Source organism: Mus caroli, chromosome 2 (assembly GCF_900094665.2).
Source record: "Mus caroli chromosome 2, CAROLI_EIJ_v1.1, whole genome shotgun sequence".
Taxonomy (NCBI): domain Eukaryota; kingdom Metazoa; phylum Chordata; class Mammalia; order Rodentia; family Muridae; genus Mus; species Mus caroli.
In genome coordinates this window covers 136,209,387-136,225,660 of record NC_034571.1, presented here as the reverse complement: position 1 = coordinate 136,225,660, position 16,274 = coordinate 136,209,387, and the positions used below count along the sequence as shown (strand labels likewise).

Below are 16,274 nucleotides of genomic sequence, written 5' to 3'. Positions count from 1 at the left end.
GGTGGAATTATGTTTGTGTGGCTATCTTCTTTTGGGTTTGTTGAAAGATGACTTCCTTGCTTTTTCTAGGGTATAGTTTCCCTCCTTGTGTTGGTGTTTTCCCTTTATTATCCTTTGTAGGGGTGAATTTGTGGAAAGATACTGTGTAAATTTGGTTTTGTCATGGAATATCTTGGTTTCTTCATCTATGGTAATTGAGAATTTAGCTGGGTATAGTAGCCTGAGCTGGCATTTGTGTTCTCTTAGTGTCTGTATGACATCTGCCCAGGATCTTCTAGCTTTCATAGTCTCTGGTGAGAAGTCTGGTGTAATTCTGATAGGTCTGCCTTTATATGTTACTTGACATTTTCCCTTACTGCTTTTAATATTCTTTCTTTTTTAGTGCATTTGGTGTTTTGATTATTATGTGATGGGAGAAAATTCTTTTCTAGTCCCATCTATTTGGGATTATGTAGGCTTCCTGTTTGTGAGAATCTCTTTCTTTAGGTTAGGGAAGTTTTCTTGTATAATTTTGTTGAAGATATTTACTGGCCTTCTAAGTTGGGAATCTTTGCTCTCTTTGATACCTATTATTCTTTGATTTGGTCTTCTCATTATGTTCTGGATTTCCTGGATGTTTTGGGTTAGGAGCTTTTTGCATTTTGCATTTTCTTTGACTTTTGTGTCAGTGTTTTCTATGGTATCTTTTGCACCTGAGACTCTCTCTTCTATCTCTTGTTTTCTGTTGGTGATGCTTGCATCTATGACTCCTGATCTCTTTCCTTGGTTTTCTAACTCCAGGTTTGTCTCCCTTTGTGATTTCTTTATTGTTTCTATTTTCATTTTTAGATCTTAGATGATTTTGTTCATTTCCTTCACCTGTTTGATTGTGTCTTCTTGTAATTCTTTAAGGGAATTTTGTGTTTCCTCTTTAAGGGCTTCTAGTTGTTTACCTGTGTTCTCCTGTATTTCTTTAAGGGAGTTATTTATGTCCTTCTTAAAGTCCTCTATCATCCTCGTGAGAAGTGATTTTAGATCCGAATCTTGCTTTTCTGATGTGATGGTGTATCCAGGACTTTCTATGTTGGAAGAACTGGGTTCTGATGATGCCAAGTAGCCTTGGTTTCTGTTGCTTATGTTCTTATGCCTGCCTTCCGCCATCTGGTTCTCTCTAGTGCTACCTGTCCTCACTTCATCTGACTGGAGCCTGTCCTTCCTGTGATCCTGGCTGTGTTACAACTCCTCAGAGTCCAGCTGTCTCTGGGATCCTGAGATCCTGGGTGTGTTAGAGTGCCTGGGAGTGGAGCTTCCTCTGGGTGTTGTGGGAGTGGCTGCAGAGTTCGGGCCCAAGGTCTGCTCAGGCTACCAACTCAGACCAGAAGACTTATTTCTGAATGGTGAATGTCAATGAAACTCATTGGGTCTTTGCATCTGGAGAGCTCTAGAAAGTTTTCTTCAGCTGATTCCATAAACCTCAGTTCCAGAACTAAGGAGAAGGAGCCTTTTAAGACTCAGAAGAGTTAGAAGTCAGTTGAGAGCTACTAAGAGCAGTGGTGCCCAGAGTTCCAGTGGGTAATGTGACCGCACTGTCCTGAGTCCTTGCACAGTTCTGAGGGCCTGGTATGCACTACAGAGAAGGGTCAGCTGACTTGTTCTGTGGTGCAGGCTAGAAAAAGGAAGGCCTTAAAAACACTACTTCTGGCTCTCACTTGAGTCCATGCCCTCCTCTTGGCACTTAAGGTAAGTAGAGAAAGAATCCAGGCAACTTAGACAGACAACTTAGGCTTCTCTGAAAGCTTCTGCCCCAGCAGATGGGATGGACTCAGACTAGGCCAGGTGCACAGGTGGTGAAGAATTAAGTTCTTGGAGCCAAGACTGAAACCTCATCATGTCTCCTTAGTCTCAAGGAGCTGGAGTCCCAGGTGTCGTGTCTGGAGAAGGAAACCAGTGAGCTCAAGGAGGCTATGGAGCAACAGAAGGGAAAGAACAATGTGAGTGGAGGTGCTTACACTGAGGTGGGACGAAGGGGCAGAGAGAGAAGGCTGTGAGTTTCCTCCTGAAATTACCCAAGGACACCTCCATGTAGACCACCCAGGCTCCACAGGACCTAGCTTTCCCTCCAGCTCCTTTGCCATTGTTTGCGCCAGGAGTTCACAGTATGTGAGCCTCTCTTCTGCCTCTGCACTCTCACAGTCCAGCAGCTGTCCCACAGACTGGGCTGGGGATGCAGTGTGCCACATATCCTGAGCTTGCACTTGTCACAACCAGGGCATGCTCGTTGTCCAGTAACCTCTTACAGGGACTGGAGCTTCCTAAGGGAGGTGCCAGGGGCCACCTTTCTGTTTTGGAGGCAGGAAACTTCCCTCTGAAGAGGCAGGCTAGGTCCCTGCTTCATCAGACCAATGTTTCCTGAAAAGGGCAGACTGCTTTACATTGTGCCTTGACAGTTCTGCCTCTGGCCACAGTAGCTGGCTTTGTGATAAGCACTTCCCCTGTGTGGCCATATGCACATAGTCTGAGGAAAGGGTAGTTAGTCCCTGGCAGGTCCTGTGAAGTGCCCTGATCCGAGATAGGGAGGTTCCATGGGTCCTGCCTTTGCTGACACCAGTTTGAGGCAGCCTGTGGGGACCGTGCTATGACTCACCCTATGTGGGCTGCCGACTTTCTCTGGTTTCCTCTAGGACCTCCGGGAAAAGAACTGGAAGGCCATGGAGGCACTGGCCTTAGCTGAGCGGGCCTGTGAGGAGAAGCTGCGCTCCCTAACCCAGGCCAAGGTCAGAGCACCTGTCCATCCTAAGTCCTTTGGTCAGGCTAAGGCTGGAATAGTAGTATCTCTCTGGTTTAGTAAACTCGATGAAACACATGGACAGGATATGGCCCAAGAGTGTCTTCTATATCCAGCTTAGCATCTCCCAGGTTCCTGTGTCTCTTTTCTTTTCTTCCCTCCTTCCTTCCTTTTCACATTTCCTTAAGATGGAGAAAAGAAATCTGTGCCCTTGATTGCCTCTCCTCTGTTTCGAGGAGTGCAGACTCTGAGCAAGTCCAGGGTTATGTGGCTTTTGTGCAGTTTTTATCCTTTTTTCCTGTTTCCTGGGCCCTCTGAACTTATAATGCCTCTCAGGGAAAAGATCTTAGCAGCACGCATTTGGGCAGAAAAGTCCTCTAGTGTCCTGGTTACTTGGAAGCCAGCATGGAGTCTCATCCCTAGCAGTAGTGGCCCCTAAAGCCACTGCACCCCTGCACACATTTCCACCCCATGGGAAAGGTTCTCCTGCTAGCATCATGTGCATAGGAGTGTCTGTCTCCACAGGACTGGCTTTGCTGTGACTCTCATGGGTTTCTTGGGAAGCATGAGGGTGCCAGAGGAAAACCTGGGAAGGGCTAGCATTGGTCACACTGTAGTGAAATGAGATTTAGTGAGTTCACTTACAGCTGAAATGAGATTCCTGGAGTCTTAGACTTTGAGCCCTAGAAATGACTCGTGACCTTCTAGTCCGTGTTATGGCAGATTTGGAAGTTGTGGCCTCAGCTGTTACCTGACTGGATTGTGACTACACAGGTAGAGGACCACCTCACCTATCAGTGGTTTGCCTCCGTGGATCAGATGTAGGTAGTGAGTGCTGCTCACAGTTTTGATGGCCCTTGCCATGGAATGCCTCAAGCCATGCCAACTGGTGTGGAACTGCCAGTGTTCTGTGTCTCAGGACAACACTTTTAAGCCAAAGTTCCCTGGAGCCATTCCTCAGATTTATGTCCTCAGGGAATGCAGGTGTCCTGGGCTTTGCCTCACGGCTCCTTTAATTCTCCGGCTCTTTCTGATGTTGTGCTTTCGGTGGTGGAGGGCCAGAGAGGGGTGTTAGATGTGGCACAACTTAGGATGGGTCAAGCTTTGGTCACCCTCACTATGTTCTCTAAGTTGATTTAGCTCTGCTTGGTGGGAATTTGGTTCCCTTCTTTAGGGTAGCTAGAAGTGAGCCTCCCCAGTCTCTGTCCCTGTCCCACTGGCCCTAACCCCAGTGACTGCTGGAGCTGCCCTGCTGCTGTCTGCAGTTTCTACCCGCTATGACACCATGCGCCTTCTAGCCAGCCTCACCCTGCCCTAGGAATATACTTGGTCTTTATCCGTGTGTGTATATTCTTGTACACTCAAGCTGGAAAGGAAAGCTAATGGGACTGGCGTGTCTGCTGGTGTGCACAGATAACCAGGGGCACAGATCAAACAGCCTAGCCTCCTCTGACCTGTCCCTCCCATGTGGTGAGAATGGGCAGGGGCTGAGTGCTGCCCTTCTCTTCCCTCATCCTTCAGGAGGAGTCAGAAAAGCAGCTGCACCTGGCTGAGGCCCAGACCAAGGAGACCCTGCTGGCCTTGCTCCCGGGGCTCTCTGTCTCAGCGCACCAGGTAGGAAGGAGGACAGCTCCCCGGGCCCCACAAGCCTCAGGGAACAGCCTGGCGCCACATGCCTGTTTCCTTTTAGAACTATGCCGAGTGGCTACAGGAAGTCAAAGAGAAGGGCTCTGAGCTGCTGAAGAAACCACCTGCTTCCCTAGAGCCCTCCATGGTAAGTGACATTGTTGTGCCCTGGGCTTCTCTGTCTAAGCCCTCTGGCCCCTAGGAATCGAGAGCCCAGTCTTCAGTGAGTTGCCAAGACAAAGGACTGAGTAGACACCTGATCACCTCTCACCTCTCTGCCTTTAGGACATAGTCTTGAAGTTGAGGGAAGCTGAGGAGACCCAAAACTCTTTGCAGGCTGAGTGTGACCAGTACCGCACCATCCTGGCAGAGACGGTGAGCAACAGGGGCCAACCTTGGTAGTGACTGTGACTTGATGTTCCTAGGGCACTGCTAGGAGGCAGAACTTGGGGTCTTTGGGGTAGGAGATAGCAAGGTTCTATGTGACCTCAAGTAGCCCTGTTGCCCTCTTTGGGCCTCATTTCTTTTGTTGGATGGTAAAGGGGATAAAGAAAGCTCTTGAGTTTTTGTTGTTAAGTTAGAAATAAGTGGGTTTAAGGTTTGGGGCCTGGAGAGATGGTTTCAACAGGGAATGCCTGGGCAGGCAGGTAGGAGTAAGAACAAGGTAGGCCCAGAGTAAATAGGGTTGAGCCCTTTGATTACAGAACGGTAGGAGTTCTAGAAGCTTTATTGGGGCTACAGACTTCATTTCCTGCTATATAGCTCTGCCAGGGCTGCCTGTGACACTGAATTAAACAGACAGCAGGGCACAATAGTGCTGCTAAGACTCAAGAAGATAGTATGTGTTGGTGGGGTCAAGCTAAGGAGGGAGAGAGCCTACCTTACTGTTACCTCCCCTCCAGGAGGGCATGCTCAAAGACCTGCAGAAGAGTGTGGAGGAAGAAGAGCGAGTGTGGAAGGCCAAGGTGGGAGCTGCTGAGGAGGAGCTGCACAAGGTATGGGTGGCCTACATAACCCCGGCCTGTATGACTCACTCCACCCCGTCCCCAAGGAACCTCCAGCCAGATTCTCACGCCTGATGAGTCTTCTCTCTTGTAGTCACGGGTCACAGTGAAACATCTAGAAGACATTGTGGAGAAGCTAAAAGGAGAACTTGAAAGCTCAGATCAGGTATGTCTTTCTCTTTCTGAGGGTTCTTTTCTGTTGTGCTATGAATTTGCTGGTCATGTTCTGACAGCCACGCAAAGATTGCATGGGTCCTTGTTCTTTTTTTTTCCTCATGGACCACATGTCCAAGGAGGCTTTCCTCCTCTAAGCAAGGGCTTTGTCCTATGTAGCCTCAGTGATAAACTTTTACTGCCTTAGTAGCCTTAGAGTCATGGGGTGTATAGTTCTGGCTAGCAGTGGCTTTAGTTGTAAACTTCAGAATTAAGAATTAGTCAAGAATTAAGGGGCCTGATGCTCTTTAAGATACTGCAGCAAACTTTGGCCTTTGTAAAGGTGCCCTGTAGCCTAAGCTTTGCCAGTATACATCTAAGAACTGTTCTGCCCACTCCTCCTGAAGCCCAAGGACTTGGGAGGACCCAGCAGGACTGTAATTTCAGTTCGCTGTTCAGTTAGTGTGAGGGACAGGCTTTCTCGCCAGTGATGGTTCCCTTACTGAGCTCAGTTTACCCAGTGGCACTTTACCTTTGCTTGTTTCAGGAGCAGCCAGAGTTTGCATGGTTAGGGCCCCTGCTGGCTAGTGAGAGACTGACCATGTCCATGTCTGTCCCGTCCAGGTAAGGGAGCACACATCACATCTGGAAGCGGAGCTGGAGAAGCACATGGCAGCCGCCAGTGCAGAATGTCAGAATTATGCCAAGGAGGTGGCAGGGGTGAGTGATTCCATCATTCCAAGTCCTGCTCCCAAGTGGCCTCTGCCCCAGGAAACTAGGTTATTCCCAGTGATTCCTTTACTGTTTGTGTGCTTGTCAGCAGGAGCCTAAGAGCTGGGTTTTCAGACTTTCACCCAACACCCTGCAGATGCCCCTTGGGATTGATAGCCCTGGGCACTTGGGGCAGATTTCAGAAAGGCAGCCCCAAGGCAGGGCAGGGGCAAAGCCTTCTTTGTGAGTGTGGCCCCTCATGCTCTGGCTGGCCCATCAGCGTGTGGCCTCTCTACCTGGCTTGCTGTGGTCATTTTTAGCTGACACTGGATTTTAATCAGTCTCTGTCTTCTGATTTCAGGAGTAGAACTCCCAAGCCTGGTACCTTTAGTCTAGTTTTGATTGCAAACTTTTGCTCTTTAACATGAGACAATGGGCAGGTGTCTTAGGGTTTCTGTTGCTGTGAAGAGACATGACCATGGCAACTTTTATAAAGGGAAACATTTAATTGGGGCTGGCTTTCAGTTCAGAGGTTCAGTCTAATTATTGTCACTGTGGGAAGCATGATGGTATGCAGGCAGACACAGTGCTGGAGTCGTAGCTGAGAGTTCTGTATCTTGATCAGCAGGCAGCAGGAAGTGAACTATGAGCTAGTAGGCCTGGGGTGAACTTCTAAGACATCAAACCCCACCTGCTAGTGACACTTCCTTTAGCAAAGCCACGCCTACTCCCACAAGACCATGCCCCCTAATAATGCCTACTCCCTATAGGCCTATTGGGACCATTTTCATTAAAACCACCAAAACAGGTGTTTCTGAAAAGCCTGGGTGTAGGAAATTGTTCCTGTAGGACATCTGTCCCTGTGCTGTGTAAATCTCCAGGGCTTGGATTCTGGCTCAAGTTTAGGTGTGGACTCATTGGAACTCCCCCCCACCCCCCCCCACCCCGACCCTCATCTGGTTGTTTCCCCTCAAGTTGAGGCAGCTTCTGCTAGAATCGCAGTCTCAGCTGGATGAAGCCAAGAGTGAAGCCCAGAAACAAAGCGATGAGCTTGCCCTGGTAGGTTGACTTATGTCCTGGGCAGGGGTGTATGATAAGGGGTATGCATGTGATGTAACTTGATATCCATGATGTAACTTTGATATCCATGTGGAGTGTCTGCAGCTTAGCAGGGTATGTCATACATTAGTCATGTAGGGCAAGCTTAGGGGGACTACAGCAGTTTGCCTAAAACTCTTAGTTGGGTTTGTAGCTGCCAGGGACCAGGATGTTCACATTCCATTTCCTGTCTTTGAGCAGATCTAGCATCTGCTCAAGACCATGGGCTGTGGGACATGTAGGCCTTAGTAGCCTGTTTGATCAACCGAGCAGTCCAGGATACAGGACTCCTGATATCACAGGAGGGTCCTTTATAGCCTTTAGGCATGTCTGTGCTTTCTGCATGTTTTCCTGCTTCAATGATGTAACTGGCCTTGCCAGTCTTACAGTTTTATAGGATGACCTGCTCCTTCTGGTCCTCTGCGAGGCACTGAGAACAGATAAACCTGTACAGAGATGTGAGGAGTGGCCCTGTGCACATCGTCTCTTGTAGTCCAGTAGTTTTCCCAGTTTGCCGCTGCTGTGTCTAGAACCATGTCCCAGCTGCTTGGTCTCCTCTTTACAGGGATCCTGGTCCCCAGCCCTGGCCATAGCCTGTGCAGCTGCAGCTATCTTCCTTTTAAACTGCATTGCCATTTTGAAGTAGATGTCAACATTTGAAATTTGGAGATTGAACATGAGCTGTCTAGGAGAGCAGCTCTGGTGTGTTTAGCTACCCGTCTCCACACTTTCTCCTAAGCCCAGCTCACTGGATCCAGGTTTTAGGCCTTGCCCAGACTACCACACCACAAGTAGATGCTGTCCGGGCCAAGCCTCCCAAATTTAAGGCTGCCATTCTCAGCCATTTGCTAGGTTGGGTCTGGGTAAGTGCCCCCACTCTCCCCCCTCCCCGCCATGGGACACAGCCCAGGCAAGGCATGTACACAGACCGTGCCTGCCAAGGGTTCTTGTCACCTTTGAACTATGTTCTTTGCTTTCTGCACTCAGGGGCATTTGAGAAGGCTAAGTGCAGACTGAGGCCACCCAGGTCTCCTAAAGAGCTTATATTTTGAGTTCTGTCCCCAGGCGTCCTGACTGGGACCTTTCCCAAGCAACCTGTGTGACTCTGCTGGCCTTCAGATGGGAGGTTCAGTGGTCTGGTGGACCCGGAAAATTACAAGGCAATAATATGGTCTTACCATTTTGTCCAGGCCCCCAAAAGGCTGGGAGCAGGACACTACATCCTTGAATAATTGGAATGGGACATGTTGTCAGTTGCCTCTGTTCCATGTGGACTCCCTGGTTTTGTGTGGTTGCTCCTGGGGGAGAGGGGTGTTGCCCCACAGGTTCACTTCAAAAAAATACACATGGCTCTCATTAGTCAAGGGGCTTGTTGGCCTCAAGGCTTTTGAGATGCTGAGTGGAATATCCCTCCTGCACTAGAGAACATAAATATTGATCACAGATGGCAGACCTTTACTCTTCCTATGTCTCTGAGGAGTCTCTCTCCTACTCCCCCTCACCCCCTCTCTCTCCCACTCTTCCTCTCTCCCTCGCCCCCCCCACCCCACCCCCCTTCCCATCTCTCTGGCGAGTGCATGGGTGCTTGTGTGTGTGCATGGGTGCATTCCACTGGTGTGTATTTGCACAAACCCACCCCTCCCTGTTTCAGGTCAGGCAGCAGTTGAGTGACATGAGGAGCCACGTAGAGGATGGTGACGTGGCTGGGTCTCCAGCTGTCCCTCCAGCCGAGCAGGACCCTATGAAGGTTAGGGCGATAAGCTGGTCCTCAGATGTGTCCCTAACATCACATGGTGCTCAGGGGTGGGCAGCCTATGGGCTGATTAAACTGAGTGCAGGTACTTCAATCCCCACTGCTAACCACCTCCTCATCCTGTGTGATCTGGGTGACAGTACCCAGAATGGAAGGGTGTAGAGCTAAGGGCGGGTGGCTAGGGCCCTTGGCCCTTACTACACAAGGAAGGGACTTTGGACCTGTCTGTAGCTTGGGTTTGGGTCTGTAGCCACAAAGGGGATTTGTCTTTAGCTGTGGCCCTTTACTGGGGCATTGCTAGCCGGACATCTGTCTTCCAGAGTTTTGACCAAAAGATCAGTTACCAAGAGCAATTGGCAAGAGGCAGGGACCTATCATTGGACTCCCATTGTAGACCATGTCCTGCCCCATGGCTTTGGGGGTCTTTCCTGCCCTGTGAGTCCTATGAAAGGCTTAGAGTGTAGTGTTTCCCCCAGCACCTTTTTGCGACTTCTCTGCTTCTCTCCTGAGTCTTGAGGCGCTGTCTCCCCAGAAATGGGAGTGCTGAGAGTGACTTAGGGTGGGGAAAGGCCCAGGGAATCCTAGAAATAGCTTGAAGGGGGAGCCTGCAGTTTCAGTCTGCCCCAGAGGGGCCTCTGCGAGCCTCTCCAGTCCCATTTGTGGTATCTCCATACAGTTGAAAACACAGCTGGAGCGGACAGAAGCCACCCTGGAGGATGAGCAGACACGGCGGCAGAAGCTCACAGCTGAGTTTGAGGAGGTTAGGTTCTGCCTAGTGGCCCCAGCTCCTACAAGTGTCTTGAGAGCTTGGGCATCATCTCTGTCCTTCCCAACTTTCCCACCAGGCACCTGGGCTAAGAAGCTATGGGGCACCCAGTGCATGGGCACTGGTGCTGACTGCCCCAGGAGCCTTGTAGGTTTCTGCATCTTTGGGAGGTCCTGAAGGCCTGGGTGCTTGTGGGTTATCTCCAAGCTTCTTGCCCATGTGAATCAATATGAGCTTTTGTCTTCTTAGGCTGGGGATGCGCCCGCCTCCCCCAGCCCAGTGAATTTAGCCAGGTTTGACCACTAGGCAACTCACCCAGATGTGTCCCCTCTCTGACAAGGCTCAACGCACAGCATGTCGGATACAAGAAGAGCTGGAGAAACTCCGTGCTGCTGGCCCCCTGGAGTCTTCAGGGAAAGAAGAGGTTACACAGCTGAAGGTAGAGGATGGAGCTGGGGTACAGTTTGGACTTGAAGGTCTTCAAGACTTTGGTCACTGTCTTAGTCACTAGTCTATTACTGTGAAGAGATACCATGACCAAGACAACTGATAAAGGAAAGCATTTAATTGAGGACTTGCTTACAGGTTCAGAAGTTCATTCCTCATTATAGCAATATCCATGGTACTAGAGCCAGGAGCTGAGAGCTACATCCTGATCCATGGGTCAAAAAAGTAACTTTGTATGGGGTTTGAAAGCTCATATCCTACTCCCAGAGATACACTTCCTCAAAGGCCACGCCTATTCCAATAAACCACACCTCCTAATTCTTCTCAAATAGTGCTACTCTCTGATGACTAAGTATTCAAATATATGAGCCTGTAGAGGCCATTCTTATTCAAACCACCAGTCAGTCATTCTTGTTCTGGGAGAGGGGCCCATCCTGAGGGAACAGCTCAGGCATTGGCTTCCCTTGCCACACCTAGTGGAAGGCCCTTGGCCAGAACTAAGTCATATCTCAGTTACAAGTTAGTGTCATTTAAATGTAAGCCTAAAGTCCTGGTTCAGCTACACATGTAGTGGCCTTCACACTAGGCAGTGCATGGTAGACAGTAGGCCGGGAAGCTGTCCGAGCATAGCAAAAGCTGACAGAACACAGGCAGAACTGTCAGCAAAGGCTTTCTCCCAGCCAGCACTTAGTAACCAGATAGCTCTCTGTATTCATCGACGTCATTAGAGCTAGCTCTTCCTCTTGGTATATCATGTAAGAGCTGACTGCTTGAACCTTCTGGCCCACAGGAGAGACTAGAAAAAGAGAAGAGGTTAACAAGTGACCTGGGCCGTGCTGCCATCAAACTTCAGGAGCTGTTGAAGACAACCCAGGAGCAGCTGACGAAAGAGAAGGACACAGTGAAGAAGTTGCAAGAACAACTGGGAAAAGCGGTGAGTACTCAGTGCAGGCTGGGCTGCAGGGCAAGCGTCCAGGCCTCCAGTGCTTTGCTGTCTAGGGGCCCAGGGAAGCAGGACACTGGGGATAGACAACTATATATAAGAGGAACTGACATGTGCACTGCTGGCTTGTCCTGACCCTGCAGCCTGTGTGGAGTCCCTTGCCTGCAAAACCAGATTCTCAGCTACAATCGGTGCCTTAGATTCCTCTCATCATAGGGTCACCCCAGTTCCTATGCATGCACCCCCAGCCCCTGGAGTCAACTTTGGGCCTCCAGACTGACAGATTTGCTTCCTCTGAAGTGCTTGGAGGTGCTTACGGAGCTTCTCTGAGGATTTATGAGTCCTGGGCACAGGGAAGTAGAGGGGGTGTGCCTTGACTCCTGTCCCGGTCGTTCCTTTACATGTCTACTTTGTTTGCAGGAGGATGGTAGCAGCTCAAAGGAGGGAACCTCTGTCTGAGTCTCCTCGGCAAACTGTTCAACTTACCAAAATGCCTTACACATTCCTTACAAATAAACCAACCAACACAGCGTTATCCAGGCCCAACTTCCAGTGAAGCCATTGGAGACAAGTCTCAGAACCACAGAAATAAATCTTGCGGAACCCCAGTCTGTAAAAGAACCTTTGTCACATTCGATAAACACTATTCCCGGGAGCAGCCCTGGACCACCTCGAGCAGACGCCAAAGCCCTCCTCAACGCTGACAGACCAGGGTGTGCTGGGAGTCCAGGACTCTCGGGGTTTATGTCAATCAGTGCAATTGTCTGTATTTCTCAGTGGGGCCGGGTTGGGAAGCAACAGGCCAGGTGGTGAGTTCTCAGAGGCTGCTGAGCAGACTGGAGGGCCTCAGCCCAGCCCAGCAAGGCTGCAGCCTGTCACCCCTGGAAGTTGCTAAGCAGAACTGACATGTGACTGCCTGGATGTCAATGCCATTAAAACCAACGTGTTGCCCGGCACTGGGGTTCTGTCTGATCTTCTGGGGGACCTCTCCCATCTAGCTACTGAGCCTGAGGAAAGCCAAGAATAGCTGTCCCTCAAGACATGAGGTTTTCTGAAGGCTGGGACCCTGCACAGAATCTGAAGGCTTGGAGTCCCCTGCTTCCTGGCTGCCGCCCCCTACCCCCACCCCCAGTCACTTCCTAAATTACAGAGTTCCCCAGGCATAGCAGGGACCTGGATACATAACTATGCCGGGGGTGGGGGTGGGGATGGGTTGAGGGTGGGGGGTGCAGGGCAACTGTTCTCAGGTAGAAGCCACTCTATACTTCCTGTGACCTCAGAACTGTGAGCTCTTGGTGGACCAATAACCTGATCTAGGGGAATCTTGTTCAAGTGGTATATGGGCTTGCACAGAGGAAACATGGAGTTTATGTATAGTCACAGTAGGGTGTGAACCACCAGCAAGTGGCCCTGAGCAGCTCCTGGTTCCTGTGCCAGGCTTCATCCAGTCTTGTTAAACTTCCATCAGGCAATAGTTTCCACCCCTAACCTGTTATCCTCTAAATCCTAACAAATCTGACTGAACTTGGCAAGGGACAGCTGACCCTTGGATGCCACTATACATCCTATGGGGTAAGCGTGACTGCAAGGTGAGATTTCCACACTGTTCTGCATTTCAGAGCAACCTGGGGTGGTAGGTGGCACTCCTGCTGTCACAGGAATCTTGGGGAAATGTCTCTTGCAGCCTCCTCACGCCACAGAACATAAACCAAGGTTTTGACACTACCAGAGGCCACATGACCAAGCACTCTGGCCCCAGCTTGGGGAGCACCTACGAACTGTGACATGGCTCTGCTGTGTGTTAATGAACAAGGTGCCAGAGGAAGGGTAGATGGGAAAGAGGAGGGAAGGCTGAGACGGTATCAGGTCATGTGGCATGGCAGTAGGAGACAGTTTTTAAGCAAGGAATACAAAACCTTCAAAGAGGCCAAGGGGGAGAGGGGCCTCTGAAACTTGAGCCTTAAGCCCCACGGTTCCCTACTGGGAGACTGAGTAGAAATTACAGGAATACATGGTGTGTGGCTCCAGCTCTGCCTTAATCACAGGAACTCTTAAGTCAGTTCTCACCCTTCCTGTTCATGCTGTGGCACCCCTAAAACCATCAATCTTCACTGCTACTTCATAATTAATTTGAAGTTATAAATTCAGTTATTCATTGTAATTTGGTAGTTATAAATCATTAAGTAAACATTGTTTTCTGATGGTCTTAGGCACAGGAGTGGGGGAGGGTCTTAACAGCACCCGTGCCCAGGGCGATGGCTTCTGATGGCACAGGAGTAGGGCACTACTGAGTAAAGGTGGCAAGGTTACCTTACCAAGCTTCAGAATCAGTGTGCCAAGATGCCATGGCTTCTACTTGTCACCTACTCTCCTCGGGCCACCAGTGGAAGCCATGTTTACCAGTTACAGCCTGTAGGAGGCTGGCTTGGCACCTTATGCACACTACTTAAGCATCTTTGGCTCAAAGGTCCCACCAGTCCTCGAAACCTGCCCAGAAACAGCACTGGCCAGCAGAGGGAGCTTGGGTTTGCCAGGTAGTAACTGCTATGGAAGTGTACTGGATCTTGCCTCAGCTAGCCCCAGCTGTTCCTAAACAAGGTTGCTTCTATACACAGGTCTCTTAAGTAGCGAAAAGCAACTCACTCTGAGCAGTGGCCTTGTGCAGAGGGAGAGGTTAGCAGGTGCAGCCATTGCTACCACCTTGTTCAATATGGCAAATACCACAGGGGCCGTGCCCTCACAGTGCCTAGTCTACCAAAACTAAAGTGCTCAAGCAGTCCCAGCTTCTAGTCACTTGACAGAGGAGGTGGGAACAAGTATCTCTCAGAAGATCCCACTCTCCAGGACTGCCCTACTTCCTCTAGCACCACCAGGGCTACAAAAAGCTTCCCTTTAGAACATCCCACACCAGAGCTGCCCTTGATGGCCAATGTCATAGGGCCCATACCACCAAGTGGGAAGCTCTACTGTGCAGACCACTGCTGTGATAAGTGTGCTCCTCTGGTCATCTCTCATGGCCCTCATGGCAGGATGCTGGCTTGTAGGCAGCCTCATGGGGCCTACCTGGACAAGGAAGCAGTGTAGTAAGGACAGGAACAACAGACAACCTACCAAAGTAGGCAAGAGGCAAAGACACCCTCCGCAAATGCCTTCCCACTGCCTTTCCATCCCTTGGACATCTTATCCACTGCACTAAACAAAACCCAACCTTCAGAAGCAGAGCCAGAGTCATGACACCTGAGCTTGTTACAAGTCAAGCTGCCTAGTTAGAACTGCTTTCCCTCCATGCTGGCTACAGAAGGACTAGCCAGCAGCTTTCCAGGTACCCTGGTCAGCTGCCCTACCACATGTCCCAGGAACCCTGGCTCCCCTGAACATCCTGTTACACAGAGTGTCCCTTCTTCCAGTGGCAGCCCAAACTGTATTATTTCAAAATGGTTCTAAATCCTTGGCGGGTTCATTCTCCAATGGGCTACAGAGATGAAGCTGCCAGGGACCTAGGCAGCTCTGTAGTAAGACCATGATTCGACTATCCAAGTCATGGCTGCTTTCCAGAAACTGATATTTTCAGAAGTAACATCATCATAGCTAACTTCTGGTAGAATTCTGTCTGTATTGGCCACGTAGGCATCCTTCTCAGGAACCAAAAGTACCCATTAGGTGAATCCTAAGTTGGCTTTCCCTATAGACATTTTAGTGTTGAGAGTGTAAACATCTTCAAGAAGTGGCATATGCATAGCAGTTTTGTTCTTGACCAATGTGAATATGTAAACCTTAACTGTTATAATAACAAATAATTGTTAGTACAACTTGGGACTCAGACTAGGTGTCCCCTGAAACTTAGCAAAAGCCACCTACAGAACACAAACAGGTTCCAGGAACCATCAGGATCTACCCCATTTCTCTCCCAATGTGCACTTACAGATTGCTTAAAAGCCTCCCTGCAGCACTCCTGTCTTACACACATCTTAGTCAGGGTTTTACTGCTGTGAACAGACACCATGACCAAGGCAAGTCTTATAAGTGACATTTAATAGGGGCTGGCTTACAGGTTCTGAGGTTCAGTCCATTATCCTCAAGGCAGGTACATGACAGCATCCAGGCAGGAGGAGCTGAGAATTCTACATCTTCATCTGAAGACTGCTAGCACAATACTGGCTTTCAGGCAGCTAGGATGAGGGTCTAAAGCCCACAACCACAGAGACACACCTACTCCAACAGGGCCACGTCTCCCTGGGCCAACCATATTTAAACCATCACAACACACCTATGTGCCTGAACTTCTGAGCACAGCTGTGGTAAAGGCAGTGGAACCATACTCCACAAGCAGAAACACTTTTAAAGAGCCATGAATAATTCATGGGGTATTCTTGGTCTCCTAGGCTCTGAGGCCTACTACAATGTCTACTGAAAGCTATTTTACATAGATTCAGGATGAATCTCAACAAGCAGCCAATTGTTTTTAAAGAGTCTGATGAAAGTGCAACTTAGATTTTGCTTGCAAAATCTTTTTGGAATAGAAAAGGGATGTCCAACTTTTACAACTGCATTCTCATTTAAGCAGATGAGTGTACTATGACCCTAATCCTAACAAATGCCAAAACCTGGAAGGCTTACTGCCTAAGGACGGTAGACTGGCTTGTTTCATCTTGTGTCAACTTGATACATCTGAGAAAAGGTAATCTCAGTTGAGAAAATGCCCCCATTAGATTGCCCTGTAACAAGTCTTTGGAGACATTTTCTTAGTTGATGATTGACATAGAAGGGCCCAGTCCACTGTGGGCAGTGCTACCTCTGGGCTTGTGGTCCTGGAGTATGTAAGAAAACAAACTGAGCAAGCCATAAGCAGCATTCCTTCATGTCTCTTGGGTTCATGTTCTGACTTCCCTCAGTGATGGATTCTGGAAGTTGTAAGATGAACTCTTTTCTCAAGTTGCTTTTGGACATGATCTTTATCACAGCAACAGAAAAACAAACTGAGACAGAAGATTCTTTATATCCAACTCATA

At 49.4% G+C, this 16,274-nt stretch overlaps 1 protein-coding gene across 1 annotated transcript in view; it reads left to right on the top strand.

The window, feature by feature from the left end:
* Window positions 1-12,221, top strand: part of Rrbp1 (ribosome binding protein 1) — a 63,232-nt gene extending 51,011 nt beyond the window's left edge. Inside the window, exons 11-24 of the mRNA XM_021155725.2 lie at window positions 1,880-1,970; window positions 2,661-2,753; window positions 4,286-4,378; window positions 4,455-4,538; window positions 4,676-4,765; window positions 5,293-5,385; window positions 5,489-5,560; window positions 6,172-6,267; window positions 7,234-7,317; window positions 9,008-9,103; window positions 9,786-9,869; window positions 10,216-10,314; window positions 11,113-11,256; window positions 11,686-12,221. Coding sequence (XP_021011384.1) covers window positions 1,880-1,970; window positions 2,661-2,753; window positions 4,286-4,378; window positions 4,455-4,538; window positions 4,676-4,765; window positions 5,293-5,385; window positions 5,489-5,560; window positions 6,172-6,267; window positions 7,234-7,317; window positions 9,008-9,103; window positions 9,786-9,869; window positions 10,216-10,314; window positions 11,113-11,256; window positions 11,686-11,724 — 1,258 coding nt within the window. The 3' untranslated portion in view covers window positions 11,725-12,221. The remainder of the gene's footprint in view (window positions 1-1,879; window positions 1,971-2,660; window positions 2,754-4,285; window positions 4,379-4,454; window positions 4,539-4,675; window positions 4,766-5,292; window positions 5,386-5,488; window positions 5,561-6,171; window positions 6,268-7,233; window positions 7,318-9,007; window positions 9,104-9,785; window positions 9,870-10,215; window positions 10,315-11,112; window positions 11,257-11,685) is intronic.
* The last annotated feature ends 4,053 nt before the right edge of the window (window positions 12,222-16,274 follow it).